General features: G+C 38.9%; 1 protein-coding gene across 8 annotated transcripts in view; it reads right to left on the bottom strand.

The window, feature by feature from the left end:
* Positions 1-312: 312 nt before the first annotated feature.
* The window catches only part of CUNH4orf19 (chromosome unknown C4orf19 homolog), a 42,837-nt gene continuing 17,490 nt past the window's right edge, over positions 313-25,659 (bottom strand). The window contains exons 2-7 of one of the 8 annotated variants that reach the window (XM_027643043.1): positions 24,188-24,237; positions 21,910-22,000; positions 19,978-20,151; positions 19,105-19,159; positions 3,917-3,964; positions 313-2,849 (exon numbers count right to left, since the gene is read on the bottom strand). In XM_027643043.1, the coding sequence (XP_027498844.1) occupies positions 1,907-2,849; positions 3,917-3,948 (975 nt within the window). In that variant the 5' untranslated portion in view covers positions 3,949-3,964; positions 19,105-19,159; positions 19,978-20,151; positions 21,910-22,000; positions 24,188-24,237 and the 3' untranslated portion in view covers positions 313-1,906. Of the gene's footprint in view, positions 2,850-3,916; positions 3,965-19,104; positions 19,439-19,977; positions 20,320-21,909; positions 22,001-24,187; positions 24,238-25,659 lie in introns of those variants that run through there. The other 7 variants (XM_027643044.1, XM_027643046.1, XM_027643045.1 and 4 more) reach the window with 7 other exon arrangements.

The following is a 25,659-nucleotide window of genomic DNA, read 5'->3' as shown; positions in this document are numbered from 1 at the left end:
GGGCTGACATGGAACCCTGGGCAGCGGAGGGAGAGCACTGGGTTGGTGGGCAGGGACAGTCAGGCCTGGGGATACCCTCAGGGCCCTCACGGTACAGACAGACATATGTGATGTCCTGTCATAATCACAACTAGTAATACACAATGTGCCAGTAGTTCACTGGCATTTGATATTGTAGTAATCTTTGAAAGGCAAATGTGTACATAAAACTTGTGTCCATTTATGAAAATGCTTAGAAGGACCTATTAAATTAGGAAAGTGGTAGAGAAATCAACAGTACTACAGTACTTTAAAAACATATAAAGCTTTTTTATTTTACAGATACAATATTGTGACTCTTGTCTGTAGCTGAATAGAGTTCTCTTGAAGCTGAGATTTTAGGTTGTTTTAATTGCTCCTAGGGTTATCGTTAATGTTTTGAGAAATTGAAATACTTAGTCTTGCACTTTAAAACAGAATTTGCATTTAAATGAAATAATTTAAATATCTACACATTACTGAAAACCCACCTCCTAATATTCTGATCCTTGTGTATGTTAATGGTTAGACTAGGATTCAGCATATACTGTAGTTGGTACTTTTTGTGTATCTAATGAGGACTATATCTTATAGTACTTCTTTTGTGTAATTTTTGTATTCAGAAAATGCATAAAGTACAAAAGGCACCGGATTATTTTTTATATGATTAAAAAATTTATTTGGAGTTTATAACAGAAACTTGATAACCATAAAATTTCAGTATAAAATGTCAAGCACTTTCTATTTCAACCATGTTTTTGCTGAATTGGCAGCACCAAATTGATCTCTGCCTCCTTTTTACCCCACAAGGAATGCAGCCCCTCCAGGAATGCAGCTATTTTCAGGGCTTATGCTTAATTCAACTTGGAAGCTTGATCCTTTTTTCTGCTGTAAGTTTAAGAGATGCAGCAGAGCCATGGAGGGGTCCATATTGGCCCTTGTTGTTTGTACATTGGCCCTTGTTGTTTGTACGTAAACAAAACATCTTGCTGGGGATATTTTCAAACATAAACTGTTTGAAAACTGTATTGCTAAGACAACTGATGTGTGCCTGGAAGATTTAGTGGAGTTGAGAGGTTTCAGGCTGTAGTTCTACTACAGTTTTAATCTATCTGAACTGGTAGGGACTGAATTTTCATCCCTCTCCAGCACCTCTGATACTGTGTGTACAATTCTTATGTGAGCTGTTTCAGCTCATAAAAACCAACAGAAAGTTACCTATTCACTTGGATTTGGCTAGACTTCTGCAGTTTTAAGGAACTGAAGCAGCAACATGAAGTTGAGGGGAGGTGTAAGGGGAGAGATGAGGTTAACATCCTAATGCGTACTGCAAATGCACGGGCTTAGAGTTAATCAATAAGGGAACCATAGCCACAGTGAAGTCCAAGCAAAGCTGCCTTTTTGATTTCACACTTCAGTAGATCATAGAACTTTGGCTCATTTATATATTTTTTTTTGTGCTGATGATGAAAATCTGTGGTTTCCAACTTCATGGCTTCAATGGCTCTGTTTTAAATAATGGAAATTTTCTGAACCTGGAGCCTCCAGTGTGCATAGACCCTCATGAGAGTCAAAACCAAGGAAACATTTGCATGAGTCCAGGTGAGGTGGGTATACAGCGGAATATTCTGTGTGGAAGAAATGATGCTTTGCCCTCCTGATTGGCTCCACAGAGAAGGGTATTACCATTAGCCAAGGGAGCATTTTTGTACCTCAGGCAGTGGAAATTAAGAGGCTGTATAAAACAGCTGAAGAGACAGAGGTTTAAGTACCAACTCCTTTTATATATGCTGTTCATAACAGCTCTCCATGTGTGCTGTACATGTGTTCATATAGATCCAGAAATAAAATCTGGATCTTACCTAGTGTATTAGGATAAAACCTTCATCTAGTACTCGTCATCATCCTCCAGGTCTTCCCCTGCAGTTGCAGCTTCCAGTGCAGCCAGAGCTGCTGCGACTTCTGCATCTTCCTCCTCAGTTTCTCCGTTGATGTCTTTATGGTTGGGGTGTGTGAGTGCCTGTGTGACTTTGGTAACAGCCACTGCAGTGATACCACCAGTAACACCCTCACTCAAATTTGCAGAGCCAGTTTCAAAGGGTTCAGCACTGCTCTCCTTCACAGACAAAGATGAGGTTACACAAAGGTCCTGGTTCTCTATTGCTGAAGGACCAGTGTTTTGGTCTGAATGTGCACAGTGGACTGAAAAGCTGTCTTTTTCAACACAGTTCCTAGTTTGATTGCCATTTTGGGGGTAGTCAATATCTGGCAGTTGAATGGCATTGTTTTGTGTCCCCAGTATTGAGTTTCCTTTGAGAAAGATGCTGTCTTGTGCAGATTGGGAGTCTGGAATACTGTTGGACACATCGCAGGCTACTTTCCTCTGACTGCCTGTCTCTAGGTCAGGTTCTTGTCCAGACCTGTTTGATATGGTGTAAAAGTCTCTGTTGCTGGTTAAAGAAGCCTCTGACTGGCTGCAGGTTCCCTTTTCACTGGCTTCTTTCATCAGGTTTGTGTTGGGATTGAGTGTGCAGTGCCCTTCAGCACAGGAGTTGCCACCATTGACTGCAACATCAAGCTTTGCAGCACACTTCACAAGGCCATCCTCTTGAAAATTGCCTCCATGATTCCGGAGAGTTTGTTTTGTACTATTTAATGGATTTTTATTTTCTGTCCTATTTAGCTCCTTCTTCTGAAGTTCGTTTTTGTGTTCTTCATTTTCACTGTTCTCTTTGAATTTGAATTTATTGCTGCCTTGTTCATTGTGTTTATAGTTGTCTACTTCATGGATGTGTCCAGGTGATTGTACTTCTTCTGGATCAAAAATATAGCTGGAGTAAGGAAAATTTGTGGAGGAAATATTACTTATAATGTTAATCAATATAATTAGTAAGAAAGATTAAGTTTCATTTTTAACTTGAAGGTATTGAGGAACTAGAATCACTAAACTTTACCTCAGGTCCTGAGAATGAGCTAAACTGAATGCAAATGCTGAACTGTGCTGTCAGCTGCTCTCTCCCGGGACTGATCATAAGTAGCCCCTGTAGTGAGATTCACCAGGAACATAAGCAGGATGTTGGAGAACTGTGTACTGGCTGTTGCTTGTTTCCAGCTTTATTTTTGTTTTCTTTGGGGAGTTCATTAGCCAACGAGTAGTCATTGCATGGATTGTTAATTAGTATGTCCTCATGTAGTAGCTAAAGTATCTATTTTTTGCTGCTGTTCTTCCTTCAAGTTTTTTGTCCTTTTCTCTCTTTTTTTTTTTTTTTTTCCCCCTTCTGATTTATTTTCTTTCTCTTGCTCTACGTTTTCCTTGACTTATCTCTTTCAGGGCCTCTCGCTTTTCTTTATCTCCCCTCTTTCTCTCATAGCACCATTTCCCCACCCCACTTCCTTACCTGTTCTACAGAAGTGACCAAGGGAAGGAGTAACCCCCAAGTGGGGATGAAATGTGGTCTTTATCAAACCAGCGAAGCTTCCTCTCTAGGGAGACTTTTAATATGGGAATAATTCCCACAACTAACTACATTTAAAAGCTATGATGGAAGCAAGGAACTATAGTTCATTTTCATTGCTTAGGAGAGAGGGAGATCTGACAAAGTCTGTGCTCCTTGTTCTACTGAATTGAGGGAAGCTCATGCTACCTAAATGAGAAATAGCTTTACTAAAGAAGAGTTTTCAATGTCACACAATTTACTGTGTGGGACAGGAATTATAGAAAGGGACCATAATTACAGTAAACAAAAAGGACAGTATGCCTATGCTTGAAGATACTGTAAAATTTGAAAAAACTGCAACCTTTTAAATAGACTAATTTAAGCAACAGGTATAGAGGAGCACAGTCAGATAGTTTCAGCTTTTCTTTTATTCAGTCTAAGCAACTCTTGTTCTATTGTACCTTTGAATCATTTTGCAGCACCTGCACCCCATCTGGATTTTCTTTAATCTGAAAAGAGAGAGGGAGTGAGTGAAGCATTATGAAGTTAATATATGAGGAATTGCATTGAAAATTATGCTCACGTTTAGAAGGTTTTTATTAGTTAAAAAGAAAGATGTCTATGCAAGAACGGATGCAGTACAGTTCAAGATCTTTCCAGGTTCCTGTCTTGCATTGACAATGGCCTTTAACTGGGGAAATATCTGGGGAAGAATTTAGCAATTCTGAGGTAGTGGTGTTCTCCCAGAATGATTTCCTAAGCAATTTTATGATTTGGAGAATTCTAAGTCAGCGCAGTGGGTGTGGGGGTTTTTGTTGGTGTTTTTTTTTTTGTTTGTTTGCTTTTTGTGAGGTTTTTTTTTGGTTGGTTGGTTCTTTTTCTTTTCCAGTATTTTTTTTTCATTTGGCAGCTATTGGTGAAATTCTCTTCCATTTGTCCAGTTGTTTTCTGAAACAGTAAACTGCTAGCATCTACCATACCCTTTACTCAGTCATTTCACAGACCAGCCTTGCCTGTGTGAAGAATCACCTGCTTTTGTTTGACTTGAACCTGGTTCTTACTAGCAGTATTTGGTGCCTTCTAGTTCTTCTTCACATGATCCATCATGTCCTATTGTCACTATAGAACAGGTCCTATACTGCCCCTTCAGTTCAGATACACAGTCTAAAGAATCCTCATCTATTTAAATGTTAGCCATAGTGTTATAATTTCATGTCTGTAAATTGTCCTTGTGGTGTTCTCTGAGTCTTTTGCATTTCAACATCCTTTCCAAATGATGTGTGAGAAGCACAAATGCAGGGTTCTCAAGGTGTTTGGAACCACAGATTTATTCTTTCCTAATATCTCCTTGTCTCCATTCACTTCTGTGACAGCTACTGAGCATTTTTATTGAACTATCTCTTAGTGAGGCACAGACAAATTCCTGGGATTGGCATTTTATTATATGCAATGTGTTGCACCTGCATTTTACTACAGTAAATTCCAGAGTTTGACTAGAACTAGCAGACTGTTTTGCTACATATCTGTATATTGCATGCACTGTGTGTGTGTATGTCATTGCCTGACACAGTGAGATGCTAAGAACTGTCTATTATACACTTCTTATGCCAATGTCTTTTATTATGGGAAGAAATGTTTTGCTAGTATGGACCCTTGAGAACTTTTCTGTTCTAAACTTAAACTGAAGTCCCAGATCAGAATATGCAAAAATCCTAAAGTCCCCAGTACTCTTTGTGGGTTGGGGCTATTTTATATCAAATTAATCAAGTCAAGACAGGTTGTTTAATGTGTTTTGTCCATTGTTATTGAGGCTCTTTGTTTTTCTCTTGAGATGCTCTACAACCTTGCATACTTTTGCCATTGCCTAAGGACAGCTGCTCACTTCCCATCAAACAGAAACTGATGATTCAAGATCAGGATGTTTTCTGGAGTCATTTATTCACAAAACATTCAAGGAAAGTAGTATTGATTTATTCTTGCCAGGCATGGCCTGATCTGCACACCAGCGATTATGCTAGCAGAAATGTAAATCAAAACTCTCCTTTTTTTTTTTCATCCCCCTAAAATCTGACTGTCTCTTTGCACTGAAGTAAATACCTGATGTAGGCCTCTCATTCCTGCAGCCTCTAAGGGCCTACAGTCATTCAGCAGCAGGTTTTAGCTTAGGGTAGAACTGCTCCTATACTTTTGTCTTTGTCTGCACGTGAACTGTTCTGGAGAAGAAATTTCTATCAGGAGTAGCCAGCTTGATGTAGCTCAGTGCTTGCTGGGATGACTTGTAAGCCAGCTGCTTTGCTTCCTCTGTCTTGGTCCTGCTTCTCTCCTTGAAATGCAGTCTCCCTTCCACATCTCTCCTAATCTTGTACTGTGTTCTCATCCCTCAACACCACCATAGCAGGAATTCTGATACAGCATTTTTCATCTGAAGAGGATGCAATAACTTACGAGATGATTGAGTATACTTACCCTCCTTGTGTGCAGTTGCTCTACATTACAAAGGTGTTTGGACAGGTTTGACTAGATATGGGGCTTATTTAGACTGGCTGGTATAGCCATCTATTCCAGCCAAAGGGGAATTCTTAATACAATTTGCTTTGATCATGTTAAAAGCTGGATTAGCTGTGGCTCTTCTTTAGGTTAAGGCTGGTTTGAAGCTAATACAGTTGAGCTAAGCCCTGTGTAGAAACTTGTTCTGGTTTGATTGACATCTTGAGTTTTAGCTTAAACCTACTTATAAACTGAAAGAAATAAAAGCTGCATAAAGTTGGCCAGCTGTTGATAGACTCAAGCTTCAGGTCTCAGTGGCTGGCAGGTTACCACGTGTTAGATAAGTCACTGTGTGATCTCTGTTCATGGGAAAGACAATGTAACTTGGCTTATTTTAAGCCTCTTTCTCTAGTCTCTACCAAGCCCTATCCTTCCCGTGGGCTAAGAGTATGCAAATATTATCGTGATTTACCAGAGATGAAATAACTTCAATTGCTGTTAGTTACTATGTGAACCCACTGAAATGCCCTTGTCTTGGCTTTAAAGTTTATAGGTTTGTATGGTGACCAGTACAATGGATGTTGCTTCTAGCTGAGAGTGGGCACTTCAAGTCAGGCTGCTTCTGTTTAAACTTTTATCTGACAGATTTCCTACTCAGGACTTTTATTTATAAATTCTGTGGTTGTTTTTTTTTTTAAGCACGAAATCTTGCTGATAGGTTTTAAGCATTGAGAAGTGCTAATTGCTGGTCTTTAGTCTGTTGTAGAGACACTTGTAATAAAAAGCAATTATACGTTGATATTACTGTTTTAGTTTCCATAGAAAGCACTCTCCTTTTTTTTTTTTTTTTTTTAATACAGCTACTGTTGGAAATATCTCTGCAGCTATTGCATTAAGCTTTTCCACTGATTAGATACAACTGGATCTGCCCTCCGGCATGAATAAACTATTATATATAGGAAAATAATGTATATTGTATTATCTTATAAATTATTTCACATCTCTGAAATTGGAATATGGTTTTACAATATCACTGTCTGAACACTGGCTTGTTTTTTTTTCCCTTACCCTTTTCTTTCATTTATAATAATCTTTCAAATCAAGCTGGAAAATAATTCTGGAAAACAGTTGCTTTTATAGGATGACTTTAGTCCTACTTACCTTGTTTTAGGTACCTAGCTCTAAAGACTTGTGTATTGTGTGATGTTCATAGTTCCATTAATGGAAAAACTACTGTCTGGAGCAGTTTGAATCAAGCATGTGCTACAGACTTGAAACAAAAGAGGATTAGAGGCTTCACACAATGGATAATGGTGTGTTAACTGATCCTGAGTTTAGAAACATTGCATCCTTATAAGATGTTTATTCTGTTAGATAAGCTGTGCTGCTAAATTGATTAGATAGTTTCAGATAAACATGATGTGGAATGCTCCCTTGAAAAACACTCTGGGGGCTACTTCCATGCCCCCCCCCCCCACCAAAAAAAGAAAAAGGCTGCCTGTCTAAAGTGGCAGTAAAATGCTTTGACTTAACATTTAGATCCTCAGAATTCAGATGAAAACTGCCATTAATCCTAGACAACTTTGTGTATGTTTTCCCCAGCCACCCCAGCAGCCATTTGCAAAAGATAGTCTAGACATAATGTCCTTGCAATGTCTTGGATGAGTGTTCACACAGAGACCAAGAAGACCTAATGTTATGAAAGACTTTCTTCCTTTGAAGGAATATGACACAGAAGAGCAACCATTTTAAAAAGAGTTGGATAAAATTGTACTACGGAGGGAAACAGTAATTGGTCTTAATTTGAGTAGAGCAGGATATGAATCCCATCAGTAAAACAAATGCTAAAAAGGGGGAGGTTGTTAAATACATTTATGGTGGCACCTGCAAAGAGAATAAGATGGGACTTTTCTTTAAAGTGTGAGGCTGTGGTGAAGATAACAAGAATAATGTCTGACTCCAAAACCGCAACCTTGCATTTCAAGCCACAGTGTGCTTTAAGAGAAGTCTGCCTTGCTTTATCAGATTTGAGAAACATTAGGTATCTGATTTTCAATCATGTAATAACATAGCTTGTATTGTCTTATTTAAACTGTGGCTGTGTAATGAGTAGGCAAAAGGCAAATTAGATAATGTCACGAAAATGGTAGAAGAAATATTTTTGAGACATAAAAATGGTTTGGCACCTTTTTCAATATTCTTGGGAGTTTACCTGGAAACAGAAAAAGGTCAGTATTATTTTTGCTCATGGTGTATTTTTAATTCTATCTTGATTTTTATTTTTAGATTCTTTTTAAACACCTCCAGTAGCAGAGGCAGAAAGCTGAGGGAAGAGCATATTAAAATAGCTTTTTCTAGTAGATCTCAAACTGATAAACTCTGACTTTGGGTCATTCTTTTTAAGCCAGTTGGGTTTTTTTAGTTTGTTGGTGTTTTCCTACCACACTCTGATGCTTCTGTTTTTGCTTAGCTTTTCCCTGTCCTCCATCCTTTCTAGATTACCAAGTAAGGAGTTTTTTCCTACATGTATATTATCTGGACTGCTGAACCTGAATGATGTATCCCCCAGGGGCCTGAGGCACCTCTTTCTGATGACTTTTTCCAGTAGAGGCACCTTTCAGACTTGATCCTACCAGTGTGTTCCTCATCAGTTTGCTGTGTTTTGCAGCAATTTTAAAATTGCTCAGTGAAACCCTTGCCTTTTAAGGTTACTGACCTTAGCTACCATTCTCTTTGCAATGGATAGAAACCCTTGCTCATGAAGATTGTCTGGCTGCTTCACTAGTAACACAAACACAATTTACTTGGTTTTTTTGTTGTTAATGAGGTCTTACCTAGATGCCAAATGCTAACCAGCCAGGAGACATATGCGCAGAAGCAAATGTGGGAAGAGAGTGTGTTTGCAGGGAAATATGGGAGAAGAAATATAAAGAATGTGGGGTGAGAATAACCTTAGAGAGCTCTAGCACTTGACGAGCTTCTCTTAATGGGAGGTGCATTTTGCCTTCTGTGCTAAGTAGGCATTCACACCTCTCAGAAAATTTCAGATGCTGTCATCAGCATATGCCAAGGTGCAAGAAAGGGTCAGATGTGCCTAGGCTGTAGGGAAGTGCAGTGTCCCTGCTAATAGCAGGGGGTTGGACTAAATGACCTTTAGAGGTCCCTTCTAACCCAGACGATTCTGTGAATCTATGTGTTACTGAGGTGTGGAGGCAGAGGAATAATTGATCTGAATTGCAGATAATATAAAAGAGGCACAAAACGATTGTGGGAGGGCTAGTAGAGATGAGAAGAATTATATTTAGAAATTTAGAAAACTGGTAAACATACAGTAGAAAAAAATACCAGCCTTTAGTAGAGGGGGAGAGAGAGAATAACGAAAAAGCTTGTAAAAGAAGAAAGAGCAGGAACATAACTTAGCCACACACGGTGTAGAATAATCACTGCTACTGAACTAATATAATCTGTATGAACTGTCTCACTTAACTTTAAGTACAGATAACACTTCAAATCTTCTGGGTTTTTTTTCTGACCTTAGTCACTATTCTGAGACCAGAGGGGCTCCAAAGAGAGAGAGAGAGAGAGAGAGAGAGAGAGAGAGAGAGGAGGGGAGGTGAAACCCAAAACATCCTGGGCCCAGAATTGTCTGAACAACCTGATCTAGTTGAAGATGTCCCTGCTCATTGCAGGGGCCTTGGCTAGATGACCTTTAAAGGTCTCTTCCAACCCCAACTATTGCAGATGACACCAAGTTGTGGAGTAGTGTTGATCTACTGGAAGGCAGGAGGGCTCTGCAGAGGGACCTGGACAAGCTGGAGAGATAGTCTGATTCCAGCGGGATGAGGTTCAACAAGGCCAAGTACCGGGTCCTGCACTTTGGCCCCAACAACCCCATGCAGTGCTACAGGCTGGGGACAGAGTGGCTGGAGAGAAACCAGGCAGAAAGGGACCTGAGAGTTTGGATTGATAGGAAGCTGAACATGAGCCAGCAGTGTGCCCAGGTGGCCAAGAAGGCCAATGGCATCCTGGCCTGGATCAGGAACAGTGTGGCCAACAGGTCCAAGGAAGTGATTCTTCCCCTGTACTCAGCACTGGTGAGGCCACACCTCGAGAGCTGTGTCCAGTTCTGGGCCCCTCAGTTCAGGAAGGATATTGAGGTGCTGGAGCAGGTCCTGAGAAGAGCAACAAGGCTAGTGAAGGAACTGGAGCACAAGTCCCATGAGGAGAGGCTGAGGGAGCTGGGATTGTTCAGCCTGGAGAAGAGGAGGCTCAGGGGAGACCTCATCACTCTCTCCAACTCCCTGAAAGGAGGTTGTAGCCAGGTTGGGGTTGGTCTCTTTTCCGAGGCAACCAGCAGTAGGACAAGAGGGCACTATCTTAAACTCTGCCAGGGGAGCCAGGGGAGATTTAGGGTGGATATTAGGAAGAAATTTTTACAGAGAGAGTGATCAGACGTTGGAATGGGCTGCCCAGGGAGGTGGTGGATTCACCATCCCTGGAGGTTTTTAAGATGAGACTGGATGTGGCACTTAGTGCCATGGTCTAGTAACCACGGTGGTGTTGGATCAAGGGTTGGACTTGATGATCTTGGAGGTGTTTTCTAACCTGGCTGATTCTATGATTCTATTATGACCTGTGGGGACTAACATCACCAATAAAAGCCTTTTTTTTTTCTTTCTGACAACAGAACATTTCCAAAAACCAATTCCTTTTCTCAAAAACTCCAAATCAATTTTACTGATGTACCTGAAAGTTGCAGCCCATTTGGGCTGGAACAGTTGCATTTTAGCATGTAGGTGGGAACTGAAAAAACTGTGAAAATTCAAGTGGCATAGGTTGTCTGATCCTTTTTGTTAAGTCTCTAGTGTCTGTGGCAACTCATGTCTTAGTGTGCTTCTTATGGGAGCAAAAATTTGATAACAAATCTGTGCTTATACCTGCATTCAGACCAGTACTAAAAGCTGGGCTGAAATCTATCTACTTTCATTTTTCCTGACTGAATCTTAATCTGGAAATTTATTTTAAATGTGCTTCACAGAAAAGCTGAATTGACATATAAAATCTAAAATATGTGAATTAACCTGAGGAAATACTGTAATATGCTCCCTTATAGGAAGGGGATCCCACTTCATGGGCCATTTTCGTGTGTCTGTTTTTCTCTAGCTGAATTGACTTCAGTCTTTTTGTTCACACTTTCTTAAAAGGCAGCACTGAGGTGTTGTTTCTGTGCTTCAGCTGTCTTGCAGTCCAGCCCTAGTGAGTGCCATCCTGCTGACAAAATATGACCTGTGGATGGACTTTGAGTCACCCTGCGCTCCTTGCTATCTATGCTGCTCTGCAAGAAAAGGGAACTCTGCAAGTGCTTTTTCTGGTGCAGCTTAGTTTACTCTCCTGTTTTGAGAGAAGCAGGATCTATATTTGGGAATAAGAACTGTCAGAGTGTCTGCCAGAAAGAGCCTTATGCTATCCTGCCGGCACAAGGTTATTGCCAAGGTTATTGTTGCTTGTCCTATTTTCATTTATTTCACAAAGCTGAGGAGCTGCACAGGTCTATGAGGCACTTTTATTCTCCACTGAGGCCTTATTTGCCCACTGAGCAGTTTGCATGCATTTCTAGTACAGCTAACGGTGAAGATAAGAGAAGCTGACACAGAGAGACTCATGAAAAACTTATAAAACTTCTTCAGCCACTGCCTAACTAGCTGACTTATGGCAGTCAGCTTTGGGTGTTTGATTCCCACTGCTACCCTCTGTTTTTTTTTTTCCCTTTTCAAATTGGATCCCCTGTGTTTCACAGATAGATGTGATTGTTGCTTGAATGCAAATAATCCTTACACTATCATCAGTTGTTAACACTGATAATGTATTTTTTTTTTTTTAATTCTTTCTTCTCTTTCTCCCTGACCAGGCTGAATCAAGCACATGGATACATTGTTCAAGGCAGTGGCCTGACTCTGTGTTTTCAGGACTCAAGTGTCAAACTTCTGGGTGATATTACACACTGACACTGTGTACAGACAATGACTGGGAGGAATTTGATGTGTTCTGTATGCTATTCAAGGTATGAAGGTTGAGGTTGGTTTTGTGTGTAGGGAATTAGGGATATAATTTAGGCTTCTTTCCGGTGAAGCCTAAACTAATCACTGAAACTGATTTAGACTTGTAGTTTTTTCAAGGGACAAAAGGGGTTTTAATCAGGGCAGGTATCAAAAACTGGAGGTTCTCAGTCATCAGAAGCATGGGAAATATGTAGAACTCACATATTTATGGCCTCATAAATTTTGATGCTTTGTATTCTGACATAGAGTAGTTCTTTCATTACTGGGAAACTAGGTCTGATATCACAAAATGTTTTTGCTTCATCAAGGTAATACATGGCAGGATAGCTGAATCCTTAAATGACAAAGGAATGTGACTAGTCATAGCATGGGGAGAAGCAAACCAAGTGACACTTAAACAGAATTGTTTCTAATTAGCTGAATCCCACACTTTTCAGGAGATTAAAGAGCAAAGTAATTAAAGATTCAGAGGGTTGGAGCACCTCTTCTCTGAAAACAGGCTAGGAAAGCTGGAGTAGTTCAGTCTGGAGAAGAGAAGGCTCTGGGGAGACCTTGTTGTGGTCTTCCATTACTTAAAGAGGGTTTATAAAAATGAAAGAGAACAACTTTTTACATGGGTAGATAGTGATAGGACAAGGGAAAATGGTTTTAAACTGAAAGAGGAGAAATTTATATGAGATGTTAGGAAGAAATTCTTTACCCAAGGGGTAGTGAGGCACAGGAACAGGTTGCCCAGAGAAGTTGTGGATATCCCATACCTGGAGGTGTTCAAGGCCAGGTTGGATGGGACCCTGAGCAACCTGATCTAGTGGGTGCCATCTGTGCCCTTGGCAGGAGAATGGGAACTAGATGGTCTTTAAGGTCCCTTTCAACCCAAGCCTTTCTGTGATTCTATGAATATCAAATACCCAAATAAACAAGCACTATTCTTGCCTGATGAACCATCAATACAGCATCAACTAATTACCAAACTATGGCCTACTCACCACTCAGCCAGTGGGAGTATGTTATCATGATTTTAACTTCTATTTGCATGGTGTCATCTGAAAATGTATACATGTAGTAAATGTTTATCCAGGAAATTTGCAATAGTAGTGGTTGACAAAAATGAGCAATTTCTATGCTCTTTGTCCCAGGATCACAACATTAGCGGTCAACACTAATTACCATGTACATGAAATAGTACTGTAATAGAATAAACCGTGTATTATATATTTGCATTATTTATAACACCATCCAAGGAAGAGTGCAGGCTCCTAGCTGAGAGGTGTGTCTACTGTGCAAGGGTCAATCATGCCCTTTAATTGTGAGTGCATGCTGTGATATTTCTCAACAATGGGGAAGAGCATCCTGCCAGTATGATGTCTGGCTACGATCTGATGAGAAGCTGCTTTGGCAGTCAGGATGGTGAGAGTAATGGAAATATCTGCTTATACTTGTATTCTCAAAGAGCTGAGAAAAGGTCAGATTTAATCTGCTCTGCTTATATTAGAAAAATAAGTGCTAATTATCTTACATATGTGTAGTTTTACTGTCAAGAAATTATACCAGTATAGTTGGAAATGGCAATACTTGCCAGTTGTTATATGCCAGTGTAAATACTTCAGCTGGAATGGGGAGCTTCTGGATTGCTGCAAATGCAACATTAGAAACTGCTCCACTTCTTTACAGCTGCTCTCTCCCCATACCACGAGGCATCTATCAAAGTTTTTCTCAGATCCTGATGGTTTTTCTGCTTCTACATTGCCCCTTCAAATTATTGCTTTTTCATGAAGCTGTTTTGCACCAAACTAAGCTACACTGCCGGGTAGGTCCCAAGGCAGGGAAGCTTGGATGTTACCAGTGCAGCTTGAGCAGCACACCTGCACTTGTTATTTGCAGGGATGTTGGCAGAAGGGAAAGGTAATGAAAAGTAGATGCTATCAGTTTTACAAAAGGTGTTTTGTTTTGATTTGTGACTGTTGGTCTTTGCCTAAGCTGATCTTCCAAAAAATTTAATAATATGCATTGCTATGTTAGGTCCTACTAGTTCCTCTCAAAATGTCCTTCTGTCCAAGCCAATAAGGACAGCCAGATCTTTCACTTATTTCTAGTGGCTTCCTGACAGTATTAGTTAGTAAATGAAGTGCTGTGTTTTATTCTCATTATAGGTTCCTATTTCTATTTCCATCCTGTCAGTTCTTTTTTTTTTTCTTTTAGAAGTCATTCTTTTACTGTTTCATTCACTGGCTACTTTCTAATATCTCTGGTAGCTGTTGAATTTTTTCATAAACACCTATGAGAGAGTGAGGCCAAGCTTACATGGGAGTTGGACCTTTTTGTGAGGCCATTATTAGTGCAGTAGAACGCCCTAGAGGGGACATGGGGTACAACCTGGAGGTGATCTGTACACATCCTTTTTTTCCTGTTATGCTTTTTGCAACTGATTTAAAATATTTATAAGATAATTAAAAGGAAATGCATTCTCTCTGACTGGTTCCTCATCATTCACTAAGTCACAGAACATTTCCCTACTCCCATTATTTGCCATACAAAATGATTATTTTATTTTTAATGAGTAAGAGGAAGAGTGGGGCAAAGGGTAAAACTCTCACAGTCATTAGCCAGTTTGCATAAAGGAAACCCAAATATAGCTTGTAGCATAAAACACTCATTTCCTCTTCAGCTATGCTTGTTTTTTACATTTGATCTTCCCAAACTTACATCACTGTCTAGTGTTTAAGTTACTGAAGCTTATATTTCCTTTCTCTTAAAATTGTTAATCTCATAAAATATAATAGCTTGTTTAATTGTGGGGCCTAAAACCCTAAAGTGTTTCTAGTCCCATAGTGTGCCGAGGCAAACATAGAAATGTGCTCCTTCCTAAGGGATGTATGGTCTAAATGTGTGACAAGGCAAAAACTGGATGTGGGAAGCAGATGATCATGTACGTGTGAAAGAAGCAACCAGCAGAGAAACTATATTTCATTCAGTAATTGTGTTAGGCTAAGCTCAAGTGGGGATCTGTGTTTGGCAGCACAGCTCTGGCCTCAAAATAGTTATAGCCAATTTTTATGTAACAGAAGGACTGTACCTGAATTTATCTCTCTTGAGAGGTTAAAGTGTCTCCTTGTAATCTTGTGCAACTTTGCACTTTGGAGGAAGAATTCTTGGGTTCCAGCCCTTGCCTGGAAAAACCTTGGTTGTATCCAATGCCTTTTTAAAACATTTAACATAGAAACAAATCTAGAATCAGGGCCTGGAATAATGCTACCGTGGGTCTGCAATTCATAAGGTTCCTTTGCTTACACTTTGCCTAGACCAGCTCCTTTCCCAGTGGCAGGCTTCAGCAACCTGTTTCAGAGCAATCCATCAAGGACCTGACTTTGATAGCTGTGAGGTATGGCTTTGAGACTGGGGTCAATCTGAACTGGGGATCCTCCTAATAAGGGAATTCTCTAACTCTTTGAATACTGTGTAAAATAATCACTGCCTTCTCGATGGTTTTCGCTTGATGTGGTTACTGTGTTTTAGGTTGAACATTGTTCTCTTAGTCTCTGTAAGATGTGGTCTTAATGCACCTGCCAGTCTTTGAAGTCTTAGCAACACCCTGTGGATTCAGGACACAGGAAATCTGTATAGTCACACCTTAAGGCAAGGGGTTCAGAATCTCTCAGCAGACTTTCAGCTGAAGTGCCTTGTCCCTCTTGGCACAGGTACATATGGATATTTGATTATAAATTCTTGCTCTTAACTTGGACTCCCTATTCTATCATGTCTTTCATGTGTGTCATATATATGATGCAGTGAATCTTTCCAGGAGAAAAACTCAACTTATTTGCCCCATTTGTCAGTCTTGAAGGGATTCAGCAGAGGAAGTGGTTTGTCATTTTTATACCATAATCTTTCTGATAAACAAATAACATGTCAAGTTAGGTTGTAAAGCTGCATTTCTATATAAATATACCTCTCCTTAAGTGTCATACACAGATATGCAAAGATAAATAAAAAGAGTCTCAAACAGGGAATAAATGTATGATAGTATGTGGCAGTCCAAGCAGTTTTCTCTTCCTGTTGGTAATAACGTCTCATTATTTGCTCCCCAGTTTTTAAAACACAGCTACTGATGTCTTGGTTATGGATTTCAAAGGATCATTGCTCTTATGGCTTCCCAAGAGAATAGTAGGAAGATGTCATACAGAGAGATTGACTTGATTGCATGCGGCTGCTGAAAGAGAAGTGCACAGCAAGTGATGTATACCATAACTCTTCAAGTTAAATTTTTTATGTTTATTTTAAAATATGAAGTACTTTATAAAGATGCTGCAACAAAAATAAAAGCTATAATTTGGAAATTCTGTTCCATGTTCACATTATGGTGGTATAGCTGTTGAAAGCTATTATTTGCTCCTAATTATTTCTGAAGTATTTGAATACTTCATAATACTCTGCTGTTTCCTGTCTTCTCATATGGTTCCTATTCTGTAAATATGCAAGTGGCTGCTTCCTAGCTCTTGCTAGAAATATCTGTACTTTGAGGTGTACTCAATGCTCTCCGAGGTATTTTCCCTTGTCATATTAGCTGAAAGGTCAGACCCAAGTTTGAACTGCTCTACCCTGCTTCTGTGATATTCTGTAATTTCAACCCTGTTCAGTGGCCTGGTCTGAGCATGCTGAAGACCACAAGCCTTTTACACTGAGTCCATCCATATTCTGTGTGCCTACTTGAGAAACAATCATACACTGAAATCATGGAGATGTTCTGGGTTACTTAAAATAAAATCTTGATGAGTCCCTCCACTGACTAATTTCTGCCTAGTTGTCTACTTCATGGGAAACACTGAGGTTTTTATATGCATGTCGTTGTTCTTTATACTTTCTTTTTTTTCCTAGTGGCTGCAACATTTCTCCTGGCATAAAAAAATACCTACAATTCCAAATCTGGTGATTAATTTTTTTGTTTGTTATGTTTCCCTCAGTAGGTCTATCAGACCTATCTTTAAAATATAAAGGAAATGAGAAAAACTAAAGGTCTGAGGATAACTTTCTTACAGTTGCTTCTAGTTCTGTCTACAGGGATAGCTGAAGAAGTGAAATTTCAACTTTTGGATGAAAGATGAGGTACAAAGAAGGACCTAGCTTTACAGGGCTCAAAAAATTTAGAATGCCAGAGTAGAGAGAGAGAGGACAAAAACATGATGCTTAATCCATAGATATATTAAAGTCTGGTAAATTTTGAGGACTGCATAAATCCAACAGTTGCTGAGAGGTCAAAGACATCTGTTAAATATAACAATATTTAAAGATGTTGCTGTCCCTGGTGAAAGATCAGATTGAAATTTTAGCTGAATTTGAGGAAGGGCAAATGCTGAGGTAAGGAGGGTGCATTTGAAGAAAGCATCAATATGTCAAGGTCTGCAGTTGCATTCAGTCCTTGACACATTTGCTTTTGGCTATGTCCCGTTTTGGCTGTGTGTGAGATTCTGCTGAGCAAACTGATGAACTGGAGTACCTGACGAGGCACATCTGGGGGATCTCAATACCTACCTGTGACTTAAACATGAACTGGCACTAAACTCAGGCACTGAATTGGAAACTGGGATATTGCTGGTCACTCAGGTCACTGATTTGAACTGGTATCATGGTCCCTAAGATCCTATAGAAATGCAGGAGGATCCACATGACAATGTGAATACAAAACAAATTCTCTCCTGGCCATGATGTGGCCTTAGTTTCCTGCACCCTCACCAGAGGTGACTGGGAGAATGTAAATAAGGACAGAATCTGACTTTCAGAATATTTATTACTCTGGGGCTGAATGAGTCAGAAACTGCAGTTTGATTTTCTTTGCAGTGCTGACAGGAAAGCAAACAAATCTTTTTACTTGAATTTTTATGTCAGCAGGTGTTTTTTGTTTTGGTTTGGTTTGAATTTTTTTTTTTGTTTGGTTTTTCTGGTTTTTTTTTTGTTTGTTTGTTTGGGTTTTTTTTGGTTTTTTTTGGTTTTTTTTTGTTTGTTTTGTTTGTTTGTTTGTTTTTTTTACCCTGTTGAGCCTTTGAAAGTGGGCATGAAGAGACACTGCTGGAGTTTAGCAGGCCTTTATCCTTTAAGTATGCCATACACTTTTACTTAAGGGAGTAATATACTGAAAGTAAACTTGGATGTCTATGGAGATTGCTTCAAATATAAGAATTGGAGTTTTTTGTATATAGGCCTTTAGGCAGGATTGAGGCCAGACAGGATACGTGATCTCAGTTCTGGTATTCAGTTGTAGCTTAGTGTCCCCAAAAATCATTTTGCCCTGAATATTTCAAATGCTTCTGGTTTGTTTATATCATCCGAAATATTGCCAGTGGCAGATATTGTGGTGTTGTTGTACTGCTCAGAACATCAGCCTCTTTCATCCAAAGAAAATTGGATAAAGCCAAAAGCAATTTGTGTGAGTAAATGATTCTCTTCTGAAAAAAAAAGTTAAAAAAAAAAAGCAAAAGCTGTATTCTCCCCCCCTCCCCAAACCAAACCAAACCAAAAAAAGCCCCAAACCCCAACAAATGGATTAAGGAGATTTTTTAAAATTGTCAGGATATTGTGCTTTTGTGTTTGACCATTTCATGGAATAACACAGCTTTTTGTAAGGAAACTGTCAGAAGTCAGGGTGCTCTCCCTCTCCAACCAAATTAATCCTTACGTTTCTGTTTTCCAATTAGTTCTTTTCCCAAATCCCCCTCTTTCTTTCCCCCGCTTGACTTAGCTTGTTCTTCCCATACCATTTGCCTGCATTTCCACATTTTCTCCTGCCATTTTCACCTCTGTTAACTGATTTAGATTGATTCAACTTATTCCTGTATTTCTTCTGTACAGTGTCTTTTTCTAAACTTCAGAGTGGAAACTGGCAAATTTGCTGCATCAGGAAGCTTAGGGTTTGGAAAGAAACATAGTTCAGAACTTGTTTTCTCACCAGTGCTTGCAGCAGCAGAGCATTGTCATTAGAAACTATTGTGGAGTACTGCAGAGAGAAAAATAACCCAGAGGTGTTTTATGTTGTGGAATGCTGAAGTTACAACAGTGGATGGCCAGTAAGTTTTAAACCTACACAAGGAGAATAAAAAAAAAAATAATCCTACCTTTCAGATTGTACTCCATCGACTGCTTGAAAGATTTGTTTTAAATGTCTTGATCCTGCAATAGTAAAACACTTTGCAAGTGGTTTCTTCATGTGCATGCACAAGTAAGAGGGGTACTCTGACGTGTAGACTGTCTACTGCAAATAGTGTGGAAATATAACAACCTCCTCTTGGTGCCATTGTGAATTTTAAATTTTAGACAGTGATAAAACAAATCACTTGAGTAGTATGCTCATCCCCTTGAGCTGAATTGGAATGCTAACCTGCTTAAAGTGAGCATGAGCTTTGCTACAGTGGATTAGGACTCATGTGAAGTGTTTAAACAACAACAGTAAAATTAGAAAACTTTCAAATATGCAGTATTATGGGATTTTTGGTTTTCTGGGAGTCAGGATATTTATAGTATCAATTAAAACTTTACTGTGTGCTTGTCAGAACTTCACCCTTCAGATTTTCACAAATTTTGAAACTTAAGAAATGCCTCTGGCATTGCAGTAATATTCTAGGTTTTGGTAAAGCTGTTGTTCTTTCAGATATGTGCTCCAGACTAAATGGAAAATTCAGCAAAATGTTTTCTATTAAGAATTTATAAAAAGACAAATAAATTAATGAGATAACTGTAGCATTAAAGTGTAACAGTACAGTTGCTTTTTCTCCTGTAAAAATGTAAATATTTTCTTTATTTCTTGTAGTGAGTGGGATACACCCATGTGGATCTGTGTGTGCAGGCAAACCTATAATGACTATTAATCACCACGTGAAGCTCATTTCTGTGTAATATATTTTTCTGTTGATTTTAGAATTTAGGCCATGTTCTTTCTTTTTGGCATTTTTCTGCTTTAGTGTAACTTGAAAAATCTCAGTGCAACTTACTTTACAAACCAGAAATCCAGGGAGAGTCGTGCTTGCATCATTTGTGAAATCTGCAAGTCTTTTCTTGTAAGAGAGGGAGATTCTTACTGGCCTTGAGATCCCTTTCAGCAGAACACTCCTAGGATCTAAGCCAAAGTAGTTAACTCCTGAATTCAGCATCCATAGTTAATGGGGCTGGAGGGGGATAGTACAAGCAACATAGTCATTGCTGCTGCTGCTCTTTTTGCATACATATTCTGTGCAGTTATACTTCTCAGAATGTATAGGTAAATTGAAAAGTTCTTATAAAATTTCAGTAGCTAGCCTCCAGGTTTGAAAGTAGCTCTGGCTGTGTAGTTTCATGGTTTCTGTTTGCCTACAAATTCAAGAAGGCAACACTGCATAGTGTCTGATCCATAGGTGATATTTAGAAGATTTTCTGTTAATAGTCTGAAAGACTGAAAACCAAATGCAAATATAAGCAGCCCAGATATCTGATGTGACTCATTGCTAAGGAGAACCTGGGATTCACTCAACCTTGATTCACTGCATTGCTCTGTTGCCCTACAAGAAGTCACTTTACTTGCCTTGTATGTCACCATTTTGTATCCTTCTCTATGTTTGTGCTGCACTTTGGAGATTTATAGCCCTATTCAATCTTACTATACTGTTGCAAATGGCTGAGAATATTTCTGTGCATCTGTTAAAGGTGACATCAGTACTGTAGGTGGAGTAAATAATAAAGCTTATGAAGAATGAGTCATAGTGTGTTCCTGTTTTTATGCAACCTTTTACCGAGGGCATTTTAAATCTTTTTTTGCATTAATTCTATTTTTTTAAACATAGCTGTCATTATTAATTACCAAGTAGATTCCTCCTTTTAATTTTTGCTCTGATCTCTAATTAATCTTACTTGCAGTGTAATTCTGTCTCAATGCCCTTATTTGTTTTGTGTAAGCTGTGATCTGAAAATTTATGCATACAATGAAAGGAAAATGAAAATGAAAGGAAATGGCCCCAGGTTGAAAGGATGCAGATTTTATTTAACAAATTCAAAAGATGTAACCTCTTTAACTAAACCTTAAAGTGCATTCTTAACTGCTGTGAATTCTTTTTGTCTGTTTAACAAATTTTGAAGCTGTGGTTAGCTATAGGGTTAATTAATAGTTGAGGTTTGTTTATTTTCAATCTTCTATGAAATTCCTGTAATTCCCTGGAAATTTAAAATGGAAATGCCAAAAAGGAGAGCTGATGGAAATCACAGCTGTTGGTAAGTTGTCAGCATATCCATTATATCATGTCAAATGATAACTGGTTTCACTGTCAACTTCTGATGTGTGTAATTGGCTTTTGACCCAAAAGTAGAGTGTGCAGGTTTTTTAATTTTAAGGAAAAGGGGAGCCAATCAATTAGTAAACTTGTTTGCTTATAATATTAAAATGAGTGCTGAAAACTCAGTCTCAAGTGCTGTATATTTAACAGAAGAATAAGTGTAGAAGCTGGAATTGAACCAATAGTTAATTTTCTCAGTGTCAAATACGATTAGGCATAAAGCATTCTATATTTGTACTGAAACTTGAGTTAAAAATATTCTTTTTTTTTTTTTCATTGTATTTGGAACTTTTTCCTCTTCTGCTTGGTGATAGTTTGGAACATGGTTGTTAATCCTGCAAATTACATTCAGATGTCTTAATGTAATTACTCTTTTTACCATCATCTTTGCTTAGCAATGTCCCTTTTGAGATATTCTGAGAAACTTAATACTTGTCTGGTGTGTAAAACAGTGTTTGTAAATCAAGGTGTGTTGCCATATACTGCTCACTTTTGTTGTTTAATACTTTTTATGTTGCTGTGTTTGAGACAGAAACATGAAGCCTTATACCCAGTCACTCCAACTTATTGCACAACACAACTACCAGTGACCTGAGATCCAGTCTTTGGAATATGGCTTACCATGGTGGTGTAGATTGTTAAAGCGAGTGACTAGTATCTACATGGTTGTCATGGATCCAAGCAGCAAGTAGTTTTCCCATTCCAAAATAACCTGGAATTTAAACAAAATCATAAGGCTCTCGGAAGTTCATATTTGCATTTTCCATTCAATTTAGTTGCTAAAAAACACGCTGTCTCAAAGTCATACAGTCAAAATTGAAATACCTTAAACCTGCTTTGGCGTAGACTATAGGTACACTTCAGACCCTGGGTGTGTTTTGTGCTGGACAAAATCAGGTTGATTCTGGCACTGAGCAATTATTTCCCTATTTACCTTCTCGTGCTGCTGTTGAATCTCTTTCTAGGTTTTTGGTTTTAAAAGTTGTGTCCTCCAGTGGAAGTGTGCATGGGGTGTTGCGTTTTCTGACAGGCTGGAGAGTTGCCACTGGTCAATCCACTAATGCCCCTGATCCATCCACTAATGCCCCTGATCCATTAGGAGCTCCCACCCTGAAACTTTCAAGCATCACACACATCCCCTCTTTATATAATGTGCAAAGTTGACCAGCACTTTTCAAAGAAAAGTTTCCCTCCCCCTAAGGATCAAAGAGAACTAACATATTTTACTCAAACAATATAGAGTTTAACTCTTCCTTTCCAGAAATCATAACTTGGACTTCAAAGCTGAGCTGAAGATCAGTTGGTTGTAGACACTACTTGTTTTCCTTCGTTGATAAAAAATGTTAGAATTCTATGGTAACTCTAGGAGTTTCAGAAAGTTCTTAGCTATCAAGAGTGGTTTCAATTTATACCCTGAGGTTTGCATTCCCCTCACAGTTTCCTCCCCTTCTCTAATAGCCTTGGCCCTTGTGCTTTCGTGGTACTGCCCAAATATTTTCTCTACTGCAAACTGTCATCCAATAGCTTTTTCTTTTGGGTCTTTAGGATCAGTTCAGCTCTTCATTACAGTCTTTCAGTGGAACAAACCTCTGATTTCCATGCGTTCTTTGCAATTCTGCTCATGTGTTTCTCTATAATTTTTTACAGATGGTTGTATTAATGTTCTCTCAATGCATTTTGATGGTAAAACTGTGACTGACCTTGCTAGAAGTGGACTCAAAGTCTTTAAGATTCTGTTGTAAGTTCAAGAAACTGAGCAGTTTTGTGAAATCAGAGCAAAATCTGAAAATCCTAAATTGTTTGTATGAATGCTTGGAGTGAAGAAATAATCTTCCCACTTTAAAACTGCACACTTCTCTGCTGGACTCTATAGGGGTGAGGAAAAGTAAACGTGGGTAATGACAGTTGTCTTGGTTCACTGACGTAATTGAGGGGGAAGAGAAACAAATAGTCCATTTTCTTTACAAAATGTACCTAGGAAATATAATCATGTCCAGGTGAGTTATTCTGTCAATCTTTCAGGAATTTAAAAAGTTTTTATTTATCAGAATGCTAGCTCTTGAATTCTGAAATCTGTAACTGAAAAGGCACAGGTTTTTTTTTTGAGTGGTTAAAACAAGCTGACAAAAGGAAAGGTCTTGATCCACAGCTGAAAATAGGCTGTCTGGAAGAGCTGTGTGGTTTTGCCAGTTGTACAAGAGATTTCTTGAGAATTACCCTCTTTCCATTAGCTGAGGCACCTTAGGATAGTGTTGTCTGTTTAGTTGATCCTGCAGTCCATTATCACGTGTCCATTCATGTCTAGATGGAGGTTCTTAGTTATAGTCATGTCTTAGTGAGGCCCCTTTGGGTCACTGGCAGCAAGAGATAATTTTATGTTCTGTTTGTTCTACCACTCTTGTAGACCATACTGGCTACTTTCTATTTCTTCCTGGCAACTAGTGATAATGAGCTGTTTCAGGTGGCATATCCTTGTTCATAGCAGGCTTTCTGGTGCCTGGACTATGAATCACAACAAAATAAATTTGCCTTATGTTTTACAAGGTGTTGTACAGAATCATAAAATAATTGATTGAAAGGCAGTTCCAGAGTTCGTCTGTCCCAGCCTTCCACTCTGTCAATATAGGGTCTATAAGCGTGGCATGAAACACAGAACACCCAGGTTTAGCTTGTTAATGCATGGGAAGCTTTGATCTTTGTTGGCAGTGTCAGCAGCAGCAGCAGGTGGCTCTGCTGGGCAGGTGATGCTGTGTCAATATAATCTGTCTATGTTCATATAGTTCTTTACTAGTAAAAATCTCCCAGAAGTGAAGGGTGAAAGTTCAGTATCCAAAATTTTCCACTTCTGTAACAGTTTCCTGTTCCTAGTTTGGGTGTTAAATGTCTTCTGATTGCTTACCTCCAGATTTCAGCCCCAAATGTTAGCAATCTGTCTCCTGTTTAAAGAACCTAGAAGAAATAAAAAACACACTGGTGTGTTGCTGATATTTTGCATATATTTGCTGTGGCAATATAAAGGCATTGATATGCCCTCTAGCAGAAGGTATTTGTGGCAATTTCCCTGAAACTCTTGTTAAAAAGAGATTTTTTTTTTTTTGTTGCAGTAAATAAAACTGTTCTGCAGGTCCCTCATTTTATAATTTTTGTTGTTGGGACAAGTAAAATAATTATGAGATAAGAAATGTTTTATAATCGGGACCTTTTGCAGCTTCATCCCTTGCTTGGGCACAGGAATGTTCCGGAACACAATTCCTGTAGACACTGTTCAGCCAGCACTGAGAAACCCTGACAGACAGTACACTGCATGTCTCTGTAGAAATTGTGGATGTGCAGCCTTTTGTATGATCAGAATCTGAGAAACAACCTATCCAGATGCTTAAAAATTAATTAAGGAGAGAGAGTGAGCAAAACCAGGTCCTAGTTCCTGCAGCAGTCAGTGCCCATAAATCAGCTCTGTTTTTCCTTTTGAAGCAGGACAAGAGCATGAATTTAATTAATGGGTTTAACTTGCACTGGAAACACACAGTTGAGAAATCACCATACCCACACCTTTGACAGATGCTGTAAACATACAAATGTTATTGTGTATTTACTCATGAATTGTTTCCAGCATCATAGTGCTAGATACAGTTGAATGCCTCTGGCAGGTGGCAGTCCAATGACTGCAACAAATCCTTGTTCTTTGGACACCCAGATCAGAGACTCAAAGGAGCAGCAGGTTAGTTCCTGTTTTCTTGGTTCCACCCGACTTCTGCTTAACAAAGGCGTTAGTAACGACTGCTACAGAAAACTCTAGGTGAAAACAAAAAAGTGGGTTTCTCTGTCTTCCATGACTGGGAATTTAATTATAACATGAAAAAAAAAATCAAATAGGTTAAAAAAAAGGAGGGGGCGGAGAGAGCTTATTATTTTTATAACTGTCTCTGCAATGGATCACCAGGGATGTCTCTGTATTGTTTGATTTTTATTGTATTTTTAGTTCTACCTTGTTAAGTGTAAAGAGACACAGAAACTGTCAGGCTGGATCAGACCCCTGTTCAATGCTGTAGTCAGCATCAGATACCTCAGAAAAATCTGTGCAAACAGCCCTGATATTATGGGGAGCTAGTATTACATAACTTTTACATCACATCTATCATGGCTTTAAGTCTCTTGTGTCTGAAGACTTACATTCTTCTAAAACTGTTATCTTTTTAAAACTGAAATTTGATTTTGTCACATTCACTATTGTGATGCTGGATAGTGTTTCGGTTATTTCTATAAAAATTCATTACCCTCTTTCCCTTGGTAACAAATTTATAGATGGCAATTGCACAGACTTGTTATGCTGGAGGAAGAAATTTGCTCCATTCTGAGCTAGTCCCTTTTTTG

The sequence above is a fragment of the Corapipo altera genome, unplaced genomic scaffold (genome assembly GCF_003945725.1).
Source record: "Corapipo altera isolate COAL_440 unplaced genomic scaffold, ASM394572v1 22, whole genome shotgun sequence".
NCBI classification, from domain to species: Eukaryota; Metazoa; Chordata; class Aves; order Passeriformes; family Pipridae; genus Corapipo; species Corapipo altera.
This window is presented reverse-complemented; position numbering and strand designations above follow the sequence as displayed.